At 41.0% G+C, this 17,156-nt stretch overlaps 1 protein-coding gene across 2 annotated transcripts in view; it reads right to left on the bottom strand.

Annotated features, from left to right (window-relative positions):
- Nucleotides 1–17,156, bottom strand: part of Hbs1l (HBS1 like translational GTPase) — a 67,565-nt gene that overhangs the window by 13,595 nt on the left and 36,814 nt on the right. For both annotated transcript variants that reach the window (XM_051164299.1, XM_051164301.1), the window contains 7 exons: nucleotides 14,678–14,789; nucleotides 9,898–10,142; nucleotides 9,345–9,510; nucleotides 6,561–6,678; nucleotides 4,089–4,235; nucleotides 2,451–2,525; nucleotides 452–569 (listed from right to left, as the gene is read on the bottom strand). In XM_051164299.1, coding sequence (XP_051020256.1) covers nucleotides 452–569; nucleotides 2,451–2,525; nucleotides 4,089–4,235; nucleotides 6,561–6,678; nucleotides 9,345–9,510; nucleotides 9,898–10,142; nucleotides 14,678–14,789 — 981 coding nt within the window. The remainder of the gene's footprint in view (nucleotides 1–451; nucleotides 570–2,450; nucleotides 2,526–4,088; nucleotides 4,236–6,560; nucleotides 6,679–9,344; nucleotides 9,511–9,897; nucleotides 10,143–14,677; nucleotides 14,790–17,156) is intronic.

Here is a 17,156-nt window from a genome sequence, read left to right on the forward strand (position 1 = left end):
TAGTTTAGACCTCAGAGCTGTGGACACTGCTCTGCAGAAGGGCACACACCCGGCTTGCATAGGGGCCTAGTCTCCAATCCTAGCAGCCTCAAACCCAAAGACCATATTTTTTTCACTATCTCCAGTGTGTCCATTACTGTCTCTCTTCTTCTAAAAAATTAATCTATTTTGTACATACAGTAAATGACTGTTTTGCATCAACTGTGTTCCCCACACATCATGTCATTTAATTTCAACTAGTCAAGAAGACAGGTAGAGCAGGTTCTAAACTTATTAATATGGCTTCAAAAAACCAAGAATTTAAATAGTACACATGATTCAAAACTGAGAACCCAGGTTCTCTGATTACAAATTCAATGCTTTTTCATATATATTCTGTCGCTCACAAAGAGCTCTAAATAATAAATATCAAGTCTATAGCACAGTAAAACAGTGACAGTAGTGTACATACCAATTTGTTCTAGTAAACATAATCCTTTATACCACTTTGTGAGGTCACTTGACTGTGATCTTGTGATTAAATTTTCACCACTGAGTCCACTCGTAGGGATAAATGCTACATCACTCTCCTATTAAAAAGATGGAAGACAGAAACTAAATTACAACATTACAGAAGCAAAAACTACAAAAACTCATCAACACTACAACGGAACCAAGTTTGCAACTGAACAACAGATGAAAGGTGACAGGAATCAGGGGAGCACAGCCCTGGTGTTACCCAGGAATCCGGGGAGCACAGCCCTGGTGTTACCCAAGAATCAGGGGAGCACAGCCCTGGTGTTACCCAAGAATCAGGGGAGCACAGCCCTGGTGTTATCTGAGCCAATATTTTTTAATTTGGGGAAAATCTGGAAATTTTCTTCAAACCATTAAAGCATGCTACTTGCTGATGGAGGCATATTTCAGATTTTTTTGCTGGATAAATTCTTCTCTACCAACATTCTTCTATGACTTCCTTTAAACTTTTATTATCTGAAGTGGTAGGAAAATCTCTTATTTACATAAAACCCAGGCCAATATTCAATATATGTAAATTTTAAGAGTCAGGTATATACATATACCAGGATGAAATAAAAAGAAAAATGGAATTAAACATACTTAGCAGGATCAAAACATACCAATGACTCATTGTAATGAACATTTGCAAGTAAAGACATCTGGGCAAAAGGGTGTACTATGAGACACACTGAAGCTTCCCAACAAAATGTTTTGCTTGTTTGTTTTTTAAGTTCTTTTGTTGTTTTGGTTTTTTGAGACAATGCTTTTCTCTGTGTAGCCTTGGCTGTCCTGGACTCATCTTGTAGACCAGGCTGGCCTCAAACTCACAGAGATCCACCTGCCTCTGCCTCCCGAGTGCTGGGATTACAGGTGTGCGTCACCACGCCCGGTGATTTTTAGGTTGTTTGTATGTCTGTTTATTTTCTATTTTATTTACTATTTTCTCTTGGGGGGCGGAGGTTACAAGGCGAAGGGTGGATATGAAGGGACAGGGAGGTATGTGGGACTGCAGTGCACGACATGAAATTCACAAAGAATCAATAAAAAGTTAAAAATAAAATGAAGAAAATTTTATGAATTAAAAAAAAAAAAAAAAAAAAAAAAAAAAAAAAAAAAAAAAAAAAAAAAAAAAAGAAAGAAAGAAAAGAAAAAGCAAGAGGCAGAGGACCAGAAAGTCTGCTGCAAGGTTGTCTCCTATAGATGAGAGGGAAATGACATCCATGAAGACTCACTAACATGGCTGCCTAAGTAAAACAAACAATACCCAAACCAACAGACACATTAGCCTGGGAGGGAGAGACTCTTGTCTAGGGTCTACCCACAGTCAGAGAACATGCAACTAAGGAACACTGACAGAGGGAGACATATCTTCCTCATGGATGATAAGCTTCCTAATTGCTTAGCCAACGTCAGCTCTGAGGCCATACATACAAGCAACGCTAAAGGACTCAGCAGGCTATACACAAACATACCTATGCATATATGTGTATATATATGGACCTACAGAGAAACAATTATATATGTATTATATATTTATGTATATATGTATGAATGTGTATATATATATATATATGGACCTGTGGAGAAACAATTATATATGTATCATATATATGCATATGTGTATGAATGTATATATATGGACCTACAGAAAAACAATTATATATGTATCTTATATAAATTATATGTGTGTATGTGTGTATGTACATATGTATGTATGAAAAAAATTGAAGAGAAAGAGGCTATGAATTTGAGAGTAAGCAAGAGGAACGGGTATGGGAGGAGCTGGAGAGAGCAGAGATTGAAAGATATAATGTAATTATATTTTAATTTTAATAATTGTAATATAAAAATTTTAAAGACCAAAACAGAATACTAATAAATTAGCTTTTTTCTTCCCTTGGTAAAATGACTTAGAGAAATAACCCAACTAATTTAACTTAAAATTATCATACCTTAAAACCTGCTTGCTTGAGAAAGTGTCCAAGTTTTCCAGTAATATCTTGAAACCTTTCTTGTTGCCAATTTACCTGACAAAGATCCAATTTATAGGGAGAGTTATGCTTGGGAATAGAATACATAAAATTAGAATTACTACAATAAAATGTACATAGTGAAAATTATATTAAAAAAAGTAAAATTAAAACTCAGGAAAAAAATCTTAGCATTAATATGACCCGAGATTAACTTCTCCCTCTTGGAACAGGGAGCCAGCAAGGACTCTCTACTAGCTAGATCTACTAGTCACGCTAAAAGTGACTTCAAGCTCGGAGAGACACGTCAGTAATTTATTAAATTGGGCTTTGATCACTGACACCCACCTCAGCCAATCACACTGGCCAAGTGTGATGTCACCTCTAGGTCATGCACAGAGCTTAGATGTGCACAGCACCTTACGTAAGTGTCCGCAACATACGTGGAAATGCGCATCATGGCAGTGAAGGCTAGACTCTCAGGCAGCAGCTTCAACACAAGCTACTACATCTTCAAATTTTCATATACAAATGCTAGAGAAAGATTACATAATAAACTATAGAGGAACTAATGGAGATTATTGAATATCAAAAGCTAGGATGAAGAAAATACATAAACATAAAAAACAAAATATGTATTTATATGCCCAAATAACCAAATTGGAAAATGAGTAAACTACACAAAAAATTTCCAGGAAAATGTGTATTTAAATATTATTAGTATTCATAAAGCAACAGTTAACAAACAAAATATGTTCTGTATATCAAATTAGAAAATATCTTTCATAATAGCTGATTTTTCAGTTTAGGGTCATAAATCTACCACATGTACCAAGAGTGGATAATCAGCGCATTTCTCAAAGGCACTTATGCCATGGTTAGCAAGTTTTAAAAGTTATATGGCCTGAGGCCCAGAGATGTCCCCAGAACAGCCATCTCACAACACCCACAAAAACAAATCTTTAAAATAAGATAGTTTCACTATATCACATCATTAGTGTAGCCTACAATAAAGCCATTAGAATTTCTTTACCCACATAAGAGTATTGTCAACTTTTTTACAAAGGAGAAAATCATCTACCATAATCCAATAGTTGTGACAAAAAAAATGAAAACAATCAATTTCTATAAAAATAAAAATCGGTGGGTGTACAATGAAAGGGTTTTATCTTTCATTTTACAACGGTGCATACATTTTATAATTGAAAAGTTTTAAGTTCAAAAAAGTCATTTTGAAGATAAGATATTCTTGCTTCAAAATTACTATTATCATATTAAGTTAATTGAAAGATAGCAAATCTATTTTTCTTGATACTGCAACTAGACTAAGCAAATATATACTCTCTCCATCTGTGGGCATCTATATTGGCAGAATAGTGTGCATTTAAAAATGCTCTGTGCACCACAGGAGTGTCTGGTGCTGCAGAAGCCGGCAGACACTGCTGGATCCCAAGAACTGGAGTTACAGCGGGTTGTGAGCCATCACGTGGGTGCTGGGAAGCAAACCCAGGTCCTCTGCAAGAGCAACAAGTGTCCTTAACCCCTGAGCCATCTCTCCAGCCTAGAGAACATAATCTTAATCAATATTTAAAACAAATTCTGACAGAACCCTTCAGTTACCTGATCCATCTTGTTGACGGCCACAGCAAGCTGTGTCACTCCAAGAGACCGGACCAAGAGGCCATGCTCACGTGTCTGTCCTCCAGTCTCAAATCCAGCTTCAAACTCTCCCCTGCTGGCATCAACCACTAAAACGGCTACATCAGCCTGAGGGAAGAGAGAATCACAGGTGGAGACAGAGCCACTCTTTTTACTCAAAGGACAGCTCACTCGATTCACCACTTGGTCAGAGTTAAAGGCCATAACCTGACCACAACCTGACACCGAACACCAGAGCAAATGGAAGGCCACAGCAGATGGGCACAAAGCTCCAACAGGGAAGATGATGCGATAGTGACATAAAGAACAGAAAGAGGTCAGCAAGATGGCGTCAGGTAGAGCCTTTTGCTGAGGAGCCTGACTAGATGGATCCACATGGTGACAAGAAGGACCTGACGTCCATGAGTTGCATAGCCATACACAAGTATTAAGTATAATTAAAGTCTGCACTCAATTACAGAAAATTAAAATGCTTGCCTAAAGGTGAGAAAGATAAAATTAAAACATAAAGATAGCAAATTATCTCAAGCATCATCTTTATAAAAAAAAAAAAAAAAAAAAAAAAAAAGCATACAGAGTTCTATAGAGAATTAGTTAAGATATAAGCTATGAATTTTTTCTCAAGAAATACAAAAAGCCAAAGTTTAAATTTATTAAAGCCATCCCCACTTTTAAAAAAAAAAAAAAATCAAAGCCAGTGGTGTGACGCACTCCTGTAATCCCAGCACTTGGGAGGCAGAGGCAGGTGGATCTCTGTGAGTTCGAGGCCAGCCTGGTCTACAAATTGACCCTGTCTAGAAAAACAAATAAAAACAAAAGAAACAAAAAAAGGTCAAGGGGCTGGAGAGATGGCTCAGTGGTTAAGAGCACTGGCTGCTCTTCCAAAGGTCCTGAGTTCAATTCCCAGCAACCACATGCTGGCTCACAACCATCTATAATGTGATCTGCTGCCCTCTTCTGGCATGCAAGTGTGCATGCAAACTCATACATTAAGTAAATAAATCTTGGGTCACTTTGAGTTCAAAGCCAGCCTAGTCTACAAAGTGAGTCCAGGACAGCCAGGGCTACACAGAGAAACCCTGTCTCGAAAAACCAAAAAAACCAAAAAGTCAAAACTACACATTCCTAGGTCCTACGTTGAGATGCCACAGGTCAGTGATGCAGAGGGAGCAGGGGTGCGGTCTTGTACACATTTGTTACACAACCCCCCAAAGGGCACTGTGATAGTAAATATCAAAAGCCCTAAAATTATGCGCATTTTACGTCCTATGAATTCCACATTTAGGAATTTATCTTACAAAACAATTATCCTACATAATATTCAGATATCAGAATATTATCTGTGGTGAGAAAAATCAATGCATGAATCACCACAGGTCACTTGTCCCTCTGCTGCAGCTACTGTGTCGCCAGGTTCTCCACCTTCTCCTTTCATACTCAAGCCCACAAGGCAGACAAGAAGCTGCCTCTGGGCGGAGCACAGTCCCTGTGAGCCTCCTGGGTCCCATGACTCTGTATGTGATTTTAATTCCATCTTGGAGAACTGGTTTACAAAATTTTACACAACACTATGGCCCACAGCTGTCCTTCCAAGTGCATTTTATCAATCATCCTGTCAATACCTTGTCTGGATACTTTTCAAAGGATGATGCTCACTTCCCCTTACACAGTTCTTGCTTAGCGTTGGACTTGTCTCAGAGATACCCAGGCTAGTGACTGAGTGACTTATAGTCTACTCCTGACCCATTCGAGACCAGGAATAGCGTCTTTCCAGGGTCTGCTGATACTCTACACAGGATTAAGTGCTCTGGCCTCTTGGAACAAGTCCCACAGCTTTGAAGCTGTTTGGTAATTTTGTTGTTGTTTTCTGTACTGTCTGTTGTATAGAGAATCTCACAAAGATTATCATATAATCTTTACCATACATAATCAGAGATGAAAAAGTCATAAAGTAGTCCCTGAATCTATAGCATAGACCTGCAACCTCAGCACGCGGAAGATAGAAATAGAGACAGAGTGTGGCATCGTGAGCCCAGCTACACAGACACTCCAGGTTAGTCGGAAGTCGCAGCAAGAGCAAACCAACAGCAAAGTGGTCTTGAGGTGCTCAGGTGGGGCTCCTTACACGGTGTTCCCCTTTTGCTCTTACTCACTCACATACTCTTTCTACCTTAATTGCACTTTAATGTGTTCATTATCATGCCGGACTTTAGGAGGAAGCAGTCAAGCAATCCATAACACAGCACAAAGCTTAGATGGCACAGGTAAGCTGAGCACAAAAAATACAATGTATCCATTTTTTCCTAACTGCTCAAAAGTAAAACTTTTCATTTTAAAACACTTTACAAGTTAAAACTCTAGAGCTGCAAGCTGGTAGGTGTTGGGAGCTGAAGACACAAGCAGTGCGCTGCACTTGGCTGAAGCAGCAGGTACCTGGGCCGCTCCTGTGATCATGTTTGGAATGAAATCCTTGTGGCCTGGAGCGTCCATTAACGTAATGACTTTGGTTGTGGTTTCAAACTTCGTCATGCCAACATCCATTGTTACTCCCCTTAAACAGAGCATAAAATGGTTAAAGTCTACTATACAAACAGTCACTGATGTGGACTAAATCTCTTAAGTAATAACCTGAAGTCTTCATCATAATGAAGCAAACAAAGGGTTGGTACTGAAACACCAGCTATAACTTAGTATCCATTAAAGCCAGCTTGTATATACAGCAAACTCAATCAGGATGGTAGGTATTCCCCATTTCCTTAATGTTTTGCAAGAAACAAAGAAAGCTATACATATATCTCTAGATGACAGAAAAACAGGTACTGTACATGAAAAGATAACATGACAAATGATTACTTTCATTTGGCTTTTCTAATATTTTGTTTATGCTTCACTAATTATAGAAATAAACACAGAAAAATTCCACTTGCAAAGTTGGCCAATAGTTATAATTTGAAAATGGGCAGTATGAGAGATGACAGTTTACATCATATTTCATCTTATCATTCTTAGAGGCCAAGCCAGGGCCACTTTTCAGCCACAAAACAAAGATTCCAATTATAGGAAATCCCTAGGAATGGCTATAGGAGCCTGAGTCCTGTGACCTTGAAAACTTAGAATCAAGTGGACAATAGGTTTGCTCTGGGCAAGAGGTTCTCAACCTGTGGGTCATGAAGGGGCTGCACATCAGATGTCTACATTAAGATTCAGAATATAGCAAAATTACAGTTGTGAAGTAGCAACAAAATAATCTTATGGCTGGGGGGTCACCACAGCATGAGGAGCTGGGGGGTCACCACAGCGTGAGGAACTGTGGTGAAGGGTCACAACTGTAGGAAGGCTGAGGAGCCTGCTCTACACCACTCACAGGAAGAAGCACAGCTTTCCTTTGACAGACAGCCCTGACACTCCAATGATGAACTCAAGTTGGCCATGGTAGTAAGGGAAGTGGGTCTCCTTACTCAAGCCATCTGAACTTGCCAAAGCATGCCTAATGCTGCTTATTACGCTCCAAAGTGGCCACAGGCAACTTAGGAATAATTAGGAGTCAAGGTGTTTGACCCAGTGCAATCTTGACTCAGCTTTTATCTGTATTTGAACCTTTATAATCCTTTCATAAGGATATAAAAATGTTGCCCAGCTTATTAACATCTGTTCTTTTTAAAAAATAACTTATTTATTTTTATTTTATGAACACTGGTGTTCTGCCTGCTTGTATGTGTGTGTGGGTGATGATGTCAGATCCCCTGGAGCAGGAGTTACAGACACTTGTGAGCTGCCATGTGGGTGCTGGGAATTGAGCCCAGGTCCTCTGGAAGAGCACCCAGTGCTCTTAACCACTGAGTCATCTCTCCAACTCCCCTAACATGTGTTCTTCAACACTGATTTGCAATATATTTAAAATATATTTAAAGAACATATCAGCTTTTAAAATGCCATTCTGAAATATACAGTGGAGCGAGCTAAAAACCTGCAGTACGTACTCAGAAACCTCCGCTGTCTACAGAATTGAGGGGCAGTCCAAAGTACAACATGGCAAAAAGCAAAAGATAGTGACCGCACTGTCACTGCCGTGAGCAGGTGTTACAGCTGGAGGTCTCAAACGCTGCTTATTAGAGGAACAAGTGCAGCCAGCTCACAGCAGCTCAACTCACATAATTAAGTAAATTTCACTGAGCCCTCCCAGCTTACATTACAACTCTTCTCAGTCAGGCTACACAAAGAAAACAAAAGCTGTTCCCTTTGACAGTCTGCTTGTTAGACAGACAGGAAGGAATCACTTGGGCCTCACAGTTTTTCAAAATATGGCAACTGACAGGTTATTTTTTTTTTTGTATGACAGTAGAAAACAGTTTGCAATAATATACAGAGAAAAAGCTGCCTATACATGAGAGAGAGAGAGAGAGAGAGAGAGAGAGAGAGAGAGAGAGAGAGAGGATGCAGATGCTCAGTAATCAGAAGCAGTGCGGACTACTGTGACCTGCTATATGAGAACCACTCAGATTAACAACATCAGAGATGCTCCAAACCGTTCACTCAGAACTCTCACAGGGCCTCGTGGGGCGTTAGTCGTTATTTTCCCTTAGTTGTTACATATCTGCCATTTCACCACTATTAGGTAGCCTTTGCTTCTCCATCTCCAGCAGCCTTAAATATAATACGCACCTGTGCTTTAAGGTGCTTCAGAAGGAAACACTATTGCTCTCTGGCCAGAGGTATGTGACTGTCTTCTTCCTTCCACTAGAATCTACCCAAATTAGCACTAAGTCCTGAGAGACAGAAGGAATAACTGATAGGACAGACTCAATGTCTCTGTGTGGCCCCTGTCTCATGAATTAGAAAACTGTGGAGGCCTGTGCTCTGGACCCACTGGGCATGCACAGGTAGGCAGAGGACAGCCTACTCTTTACCTTTCCTTTATAACCTCCTCATACAAGACTGAGTAGAGTCAAGACAGCATAGCGTGCTGAGGGAGCGTCAACTGCCAACTCCTCTGGCAGCAAAATCAACTCAGGGAGCCTGCTGCTTGTGTGCTACTCTGCTCCTTGGCTGGTTTGGGATAACTGTTCTCTCACAGAATAGAGCATGGCCAGTGTACAAACAAAAGGGTTTGCCAAAGCTTTCTCTAACACATTTCATGCCTTACATATTCAACACACACTGCACACTTATTTTAAAGGACGATCATTTCAAACTGAAATTTTGAAATATGGTGACTACCTTTCCCTTTCTTCTCCAGTCTCATCCAAGACCCATGCATATGCAAATGAAGCCTTGCCCGCCTTTTTAGACTCTTGTTCATACTTGTGCATAGTTCTCTTGTTTACATTACCCAGAAGGTACAGCATATGGCCCATCAGAGTACTTTTCCCAGCATCAACATGACCTAAGGAAAATTGATTCAGGGTTAAGACTCGGTACATTTCCAGATGTTGTTCACATTGAGGCATTGCATGACTAACTCAATAGCCCAGGGCAGCATTTAGAGTAAGAAATACCAATTTTTATCAAGGTTAAAACACCTAGATGTGGGGGCAGGGAGGAGAACTGCACACATAGTTTTAGAGAGGGTAAGTTTTCCCTTCTTGGGGGAAATACATCCCGTTTTCAAAATGTTCACCAAATGAAAATGCCACCACCTCCTTGGTGACATAGCATCACTTCTCCCTGGTGACTAGAATGCATTATGATGCGATGCCTCTTTGCTTTCTGCGGCTCCAGAGGCTGCCTGCCTAGAGCCGGCCCTCCCGACACGGCAGAACAAGGGCATTACCGATGACCACCAGGTTGAGCAGCTGCTTGCCGCCCTGCCGCTTCTCCAGCTCAGCTCTCACATCGATCTGCTGCCTCAGCTTGCCAGACTTCTTCACGGGCGTTGGAGTTGAGCTCAGCTCGTCCGACGCTTGGGCGGAGGGAGGCTGGAGGGCAGGCTTAAGAGTGCTGGGCTCAAGACCCTCGTCACCAGGAGCTCCTTTGTGGGGAGCATGCAAACTATCTCCATTTTCCTCGGAAGTTAAGCTATAGGAAGCAGATCAGAAAAAAACATCAGAAAGCCATGTCAAATGCTGCCCTACTGTGTGAGAGGGCAGTGATGTCTCTTCCCGTTCTTAGGTCTGTCAAGGTGGAAGTGGAAGCGAGCAAGACCAATCCACACGGATGCAGCCTTGGAACCTCAGGAGGGATGTCTGCTGACCGTGAGGAGGGAGCAGGCATGCACACTGTCAGGCTTCAGGCAGGGAACGCCTGCATCCTGTGAGGTACAAGCGGCTATTTAAAACTCTTTAATGCCTTTAAGATTTAAAAATGACCGTTCTGGGCCTAGGCCTATACTGACTGCTATGACTCAAAGAATAAACTGATAATATTTTTTCAGACATTTTCTCATATAATTTCATGATTTTAACGAATTAAGCTGATTTCTTATTTCTACATGACCTTTCCAAAAGAGGGACCATTAATGTATAAATCTAAAGGACTAGCCTTACTTCCTGACGTGGCACTCGCAAGACTAAGTACAGAGCATCTCTCAGGCATGTGACGTCAATCTCCTTCCGTGTGCTCCAGAGGTGTAGGTACAGCTTTCAATGTTAGTAAAGCGGAGTGCCCTCCAAACAATGAGCCACCTTTCACATGTGCACACACAGAGAAGTGAACTGCCACTCTCTCATCCGATTTTAGCCCCCATGATCAGTCAGAATCAAGTCGTATTTGTGACGCACTGGTCAGGATTGTGTGTATTTGTGATGTTATGGCCAGGACTGGGTGTATATGTGATGGTAGGGTCAGGACTGGGTCTATATGTGATGTTATGGCCAGGACTGGGTCTATATGTGATGGTAGGGTCAGGATGGTGTGTATTTGTGATGTTATGGCCAGGACTGGGTCTATATGTGATGGTAGGGTCAGGACTGGGTGTATGTAAACGCAATGGTATGGCCATAGACAAAGTTTTGGATCAATGGGGGCTTTCAAGAAAATTCAATACACTATGAATTGTATTTTTTTTTAATTCTTGGTAACTTTTTTTCAGATTTGTGTGTGTAGGGGTGTGTATAAGGGGACTGTGTAGGGGTGTGTATGTGTATGTGCACGCGCAAGTGTTTAGGTCAGAAAGCAGCAAAAGCGTGCTATCAGTTCTCTCCTTCTACCACCTGGCTCCTGGGGGCTGTAAGCAGCAAGTCTGAGGAGCAAATACCTTTGCCCCCTCTCTGAGCCATCTTGATTGTCCATTTTTAGGCCTTTTAATCTTGAGAAACTACAAATATTATATGCTCTTTTATTTTGGGTGTTTGTTCTGAAACAGAATCTATGCACTCACAGGCTGAGCTGACACTCAATACGTAGTCAGCCTGTCTAGAACTCACAGTGACCCACCTGCCTCAGCCTCGAAGACACTGGGATCACTGGCATGTGCCTACAAAGTCTGGCTTGTAATATTTTACTTAATATAGTCACATAAAGGTTGAACTCAAGTTAAACAACCCATATGTTTTAAATTTTTCATGTTCTATTTTTCAAGAGATAGTTATCCAGTATTATTTGTGTTTCTATGTCTGTTTGTCTGTCCATCTGTTTTGCAGGCCATCTCATTATACAGTACAAGCTGGCCTAAAGATTGGGATCCTCCTGCCTCAGCCTCTAGAGTGTTAGGATTGCATAAGTGTACAGAATGCCCAATTTCAGTATTAAATGTTGCCTGATGCCAGATTGTCAAAAACACTCCAATAAGTTATCTCTGTTAAAATGATATTTTAATCCACTTGAAGTGAGAGGATTCTGTCAATCTGAAACACTGTATTATATGTAGCACTGACCTAAAAGCCTAAAAAGAAATGAAACTAGAATAAATTAGCCTTAAAATTCTAATATATGGTATACACTATATTACAAGTAATTTATACACATGTAGCAAATGTTCAATCACTCTCTCAAAGGCTGGGACTTCAGTGTCCAGATAGAGTGCTGAGACCATGAAACTTGAAAACCCCAAGTCTACTAGAACAGTCCAAGAAAGACAACTAGGACATGGTGGCACACCCTAACACATGTACCAGAAAAGAAACAAGGTACTGATGTTAAAGCTATGAGTTGTGCAATACAAAGGTGAGTAGAGAACTTAACAGCAGTCATTTCAATGCTGTTGTGTCAGCAGAATTATTAATTCTGTTCTCTCCTTATAGGCACCACTAGGACTACCTCAGCCATGTAGAAACTCATGCTGCGGAAATCGATCTAAGAGTGTTTCCTTGTTTCTGTGTTTTCTTGAGACTAAACCAGAACAGCCCCAAATTTTATCCAGATTATGAATGCTACAAAGTATCCTATAAAAGTATACCTTTACTTGTCTTAAGTGCTGATAAGTGTTCCGAGTACTCAATCTTTAATTGGATATTTTATATTCTAATGATTTTTCCCACTGAGCCCTGTCAAAATGTTGACTCAGAGACATAAAACCAAAAAAGCTTTACTATATTTACAAATGTAATTTTAAGATAATATATCTCCAAGGACTCTGATTAATACTTAAATGATGTACTGATGAGTGCAAATGGGCCCTGTCTTCATGAAGCACTTGTCGCTGTGTGACCTCCTAGCTCAGTGTTTGGACTTTATAGAAGTTATACTTGCACATGGTCACCAGTTCCTTGTGTATAAACACTTCTCTTTCTTCATCATTTCATCCATTGTCTTACAGATACTTGTGCAGAAGCTCTGTCTGTCTGTCTTTCCAATACAATATATTACCTAAAGCTTATTTGCAGGTTGCTAAGACTTCTGAAACTTTCCACATCGAGACCACAATGCCTTCAAAGAAAGGGCTGTGTATTTTACTTATTTTGCTCAATGAAGTCTCCCTAGATAGGCACAGTGGCGCACGCCTGCAATCCAGCACTCAGGAGGCAGAGGCATGTGGATCTTTGAGTTCCAAGCCAGCCTGGTCTATGTAGTGAGATCCATGCCCTGTCTCAAAACAAAAAAAGAGGCCCCTATAACAGAATTAAATATAACTAAACACATTAAGGCCGAGAAGGGTTTTTGTGTTAACTCAACCCTGATTACAAGAGAAAAGGACAACTTTCAGAACTGAACAACTCAACATCATCTGACTAAGTTCAAGCTACACAACACAGATCAACTCTATGTCGCTCATCACTGAACTAACACGGACTGTAGGAGTCCCGGCTACCAGACCTGGATAAAGCCTTGTTTGGAAATCCAAACAGAGAAGTGGGAGACCATTGCTTATGTTCCCACTCCCACAGATGTTTATAAAAAGAAGAGCAATAAGGGTCCTGAGACTGTATTTCACAATGCTAAAAATGAGTCGTCCTGATTAGTAGTTGATGACTTCTTCCCCTGTATGCCTGGTAAATAAGGTATACATAACTTATAAACAGTACTTTTAGGAGACAGACTCAGGTAGCCTAAGCTGGCCCAGAGCTTTACGTAGCTAACTCCTGATCCTCCAGTCTCCACCTCTCAGGTGCTAGAATAGCAGGTGCATGCAGCCAAGCCCAGCAAAAGGGATAGTTAGAGAATAAAAATTCTGAACAATTTTAAAGAGGCTACATATTAATATTTTACAATATGAGACACATGTAACTCACTTTCCTTCACTATTAAAAACTCCTACAAGTTTTAAAAGTAAAAACTCCTAAGATCAATAACAAGTACTGTCAATGTTGACTTAGTCCTTTTTCCCTACATAGTCCAAGTTCTAGGAGTTTTTAATTGCATGTGTTATTGATACGATGAACCACTTTATTCAGCATAAAAATTAAAAGAGGAGCAGGAGAGAGAGCTTACTGGTGTGTGAGCAAGAACTGGGCGTGGTAGCACAACACCTGCAGACCTGCAGGCCATATGTTTACATAACTGAGTACACATGAGTGCACACACACACACACACACACACACACACACACAAATATTCATAGACATACACAAATGTGCAAGCACACAAACACACCGAGTTACAAGAACTTCAAGGCAATATTTTTATTTTACTTTTAATTTCCTTCCTTTATCGGTATTTTGCCTGCATTCATACATTACAAGTATGTGCAATGCCTACAAAGACCAGAAGAGGGTGCCAGATCCCCTAGAACTGGAGTTGGATATGGCTGTGAGCCACCATGTGGTGCTGGGACTGGAACCTGAGTCCTCTAGAAAAGCAGCCAGCGCTGCTCTAGCCCAAGGCAGGATTCTTACTATTAAAATCACTGAGTCCGGCTCACTGACTCTCAGGAGCTGCTCGCCCAGACCACCCAGAGGTCTTAGGAATCCCCTATGTCACAAAACCAGATTCTATAGGACATAGTTGTTCCGTCTAATGTAAGGTAACTGTCAGTCACTAACGTGAGGTGACTCACAGTGAGTCGCACAATAAAGTTAGAATCAGAGCTAATCTCTCAGCCCCGCCTGTCCTCTGCTCTACACACTGTCCAGGAGGCACGTGAGCGCTAGTGGGTTATTACAGAAAATTGAAAAGGTGTTCTCATCAATGCTCAGGAGGAACGGGTGTTTTAAAGGTGAATGATTCAGAGTCTCACCCAGGCACTTCAAACCCCAAAGTCTGCTTCTGCTTCCCAGACACAGTCATCTTCGCAACTTTCGGCACAATTTCAGATTCACTCTGGGATGACCGAGATCCAACTGATTTTCCTAAATACGAGTAAAATATAAAAGGACAATTAGTTTCCAGAAACATATGGCATATTATAGAGAGTGCGATTAATTTTCACAGGATTCACGTCTTTGTATACAGACCTTCTCTTTAAACGGTGAGACAAATATGCTGAAAGACTATGGCCTATTCTGGGAAACCCCTGACAGTCTGGACACCCATGTTTAACCCCAGCAAATCTCTTCCTAATCTTGAGCTGACTGGTAAGTTTCGGTATCAGAAGTCAAGGTGGTTTCTGTGCTGAGCCTTATTCTGACATTCTACCTAGATTCTCTACCTGCCTCTGTGACCACACCCTTTCACGACGCTAAAACTGTCCGTTCTGTTAGCAGATGGCTAAGCTATTTTTGATCCCCTGAGATTTATCAACTGATGAACAAGTTAAAGTCTGCTGAATTTTGCTGGAACATTCCTTGTTTTTTACTTGCATTATGCTCTATGCTAACCACACACAGAGAACAGGACAATGTAGGAAAGTCAAAAGCATGAAGGATAAGTTAGGAGTCGGAGTAAGACTTTATGGATTCACACCTAACTCTATCGTTTTAAAAATGTATTTTCTTAATTTTCAAGGAGTACCCACAGGCTTGGATTCACAAAAACATGGGAACTACATGTGGTAAACTAGTAGACACATAAACAGAAAGTGCTACAGTAATTAGGAAAGACAAGTTAGTGTACAGAATTTACTTTAAAAAAAAATGCTTAACTCTTTGTTCACTATAGGCCAGTCTGGCCAGAAATGCAAAATTGAACAAGAAGAAAAATGTGCTCAGAGAGTCTAGAAGGGGACCATTAAATGATTTTTAAAATGTAAAATTAAACTGTTGTTATTGGTATAAAAAGTTCATCTATGGTGCCATAAGATCTGATGACAGCACACATGAACTAGAAAGCCTCTCCAGAAGGCCGCCTGGTCACTGACGCTGTTACAGGAGGAGGAGTTGTTCTGAGTGGAGAAAGTGAGCCCTGTGAAGCTCAAGAGGTGAAACGCACAGGCCCATTGGGCCACACACAAGACACAGAAGTGAACGGCACAGAGTGGTAACCAAGTAGCAGGAAGGAGAATATAAAGTAACAATACGTAAAAACAATCCTTCTGAGGATGAGGAAACTACAGAAACCAGACCGTCTGAGAACTCTGAATGGCAAGTAGGCACCCGAACTCATGCAAGGCCTGAACTAGCGCATGCGTTGTGGTTCATGAGCACCTAACTGGAAGAGAGCTAGAAATCTGAAAACAAAGACAGGAGATTGCCAACGTGAGGAGACAAATCTGATCTGCCTTATTATAAAGCTCGGGAAGTTCTTCAGCATCTAAGTGCCAGAGGACACACTTGCCACAAGATGGGGAGCAGGAAAAGGTGACAGACCAAGGGAGGTAACAGGCCTGAGGCATCATAGGACCTGAGGCTGCTGACCAATCAGGTGGTAAGAGGCTGCAAACGCGGCAACCATGGCAACTTTAGATAAGGGTCACTAGTAGTGTACAAGAGACTTAAAGTGAAGAGTGCAGGGAGTAACGGGCAGAATGAGGTAAAAACAAGCAAAGTGAGAAGCAGACACACACACACACCATCTTTTCATCTGTAACCTGGAAGTCACCAGCTCTGACATTTTTAAGGTTTTAATAACTCATTTGGAAGCAGAATCTGACACGAGGCTGTTTATGCACAGCTTTCTTCTAGACAGCTCCATCTCAGGGTGGAAGTAGCGAGGAGCTTGACTACAGAGCCTGCTTGTTACTCAAGCCCCAGGCCTGCAGACCCATGGTGGGGACATGTAAATGCTTCTCAACACCTCATGGTGTCTGATACTCCAATCTGGCTGTAATGACTTAGAGGAGCAGTGTAGGTGCGTAGAATGACTAAGAATGCTGGGCAGGAAATGGAAGCGGCAGAATATTGTAGAAAGGGCCTAGGATCCTACTCAAAAGGAAACTGAGAGGGCTCGCTGGACACACTGCTGATGCTGATATGTCTGGGGAGGCAGCAGGGATCAGGATCCAAAGCATGGCACACTCAGTTGGGGTTGGGAAGGGGTTAATATGAGGACACTTTCTCATGGCTATTTTTCTGTTGAGCCTGGGGAAATTTTTCTTAAATAAGAATGAAAAAGGAATTTTTAATAATAAAAGACTAGTCTTTTAAAAAAAAGTGCAATTGGGCATGGTGACACACAATTTTAATCCCTGAAAAAGCAGGAGGAGCTCTGAATCTGAGGCTAGCCTGGTCTACATAGTGAGTTCCAGAACGGCCTAAGCAATGTAAAGACCCTGTTTCAAAAGCAAAACAAACAAATCAAGTGCTAAGACCCATAGATGAGAAAGAACGTGTGTTTGCCTT

The sequence above is a fragment of the Acomys russatus genome, chromosome 21, assembly GCF_903995435.1.
Source record: "Acomys russatus chromosome 21, mAcoRus1.1, whole genome shotgun sequence".
Lineage (NCBI taxonomy): Eukaryota > Metazoa > Chordata > Mammalia > Rodentia > Muridae > Acomys > Acomys russatus.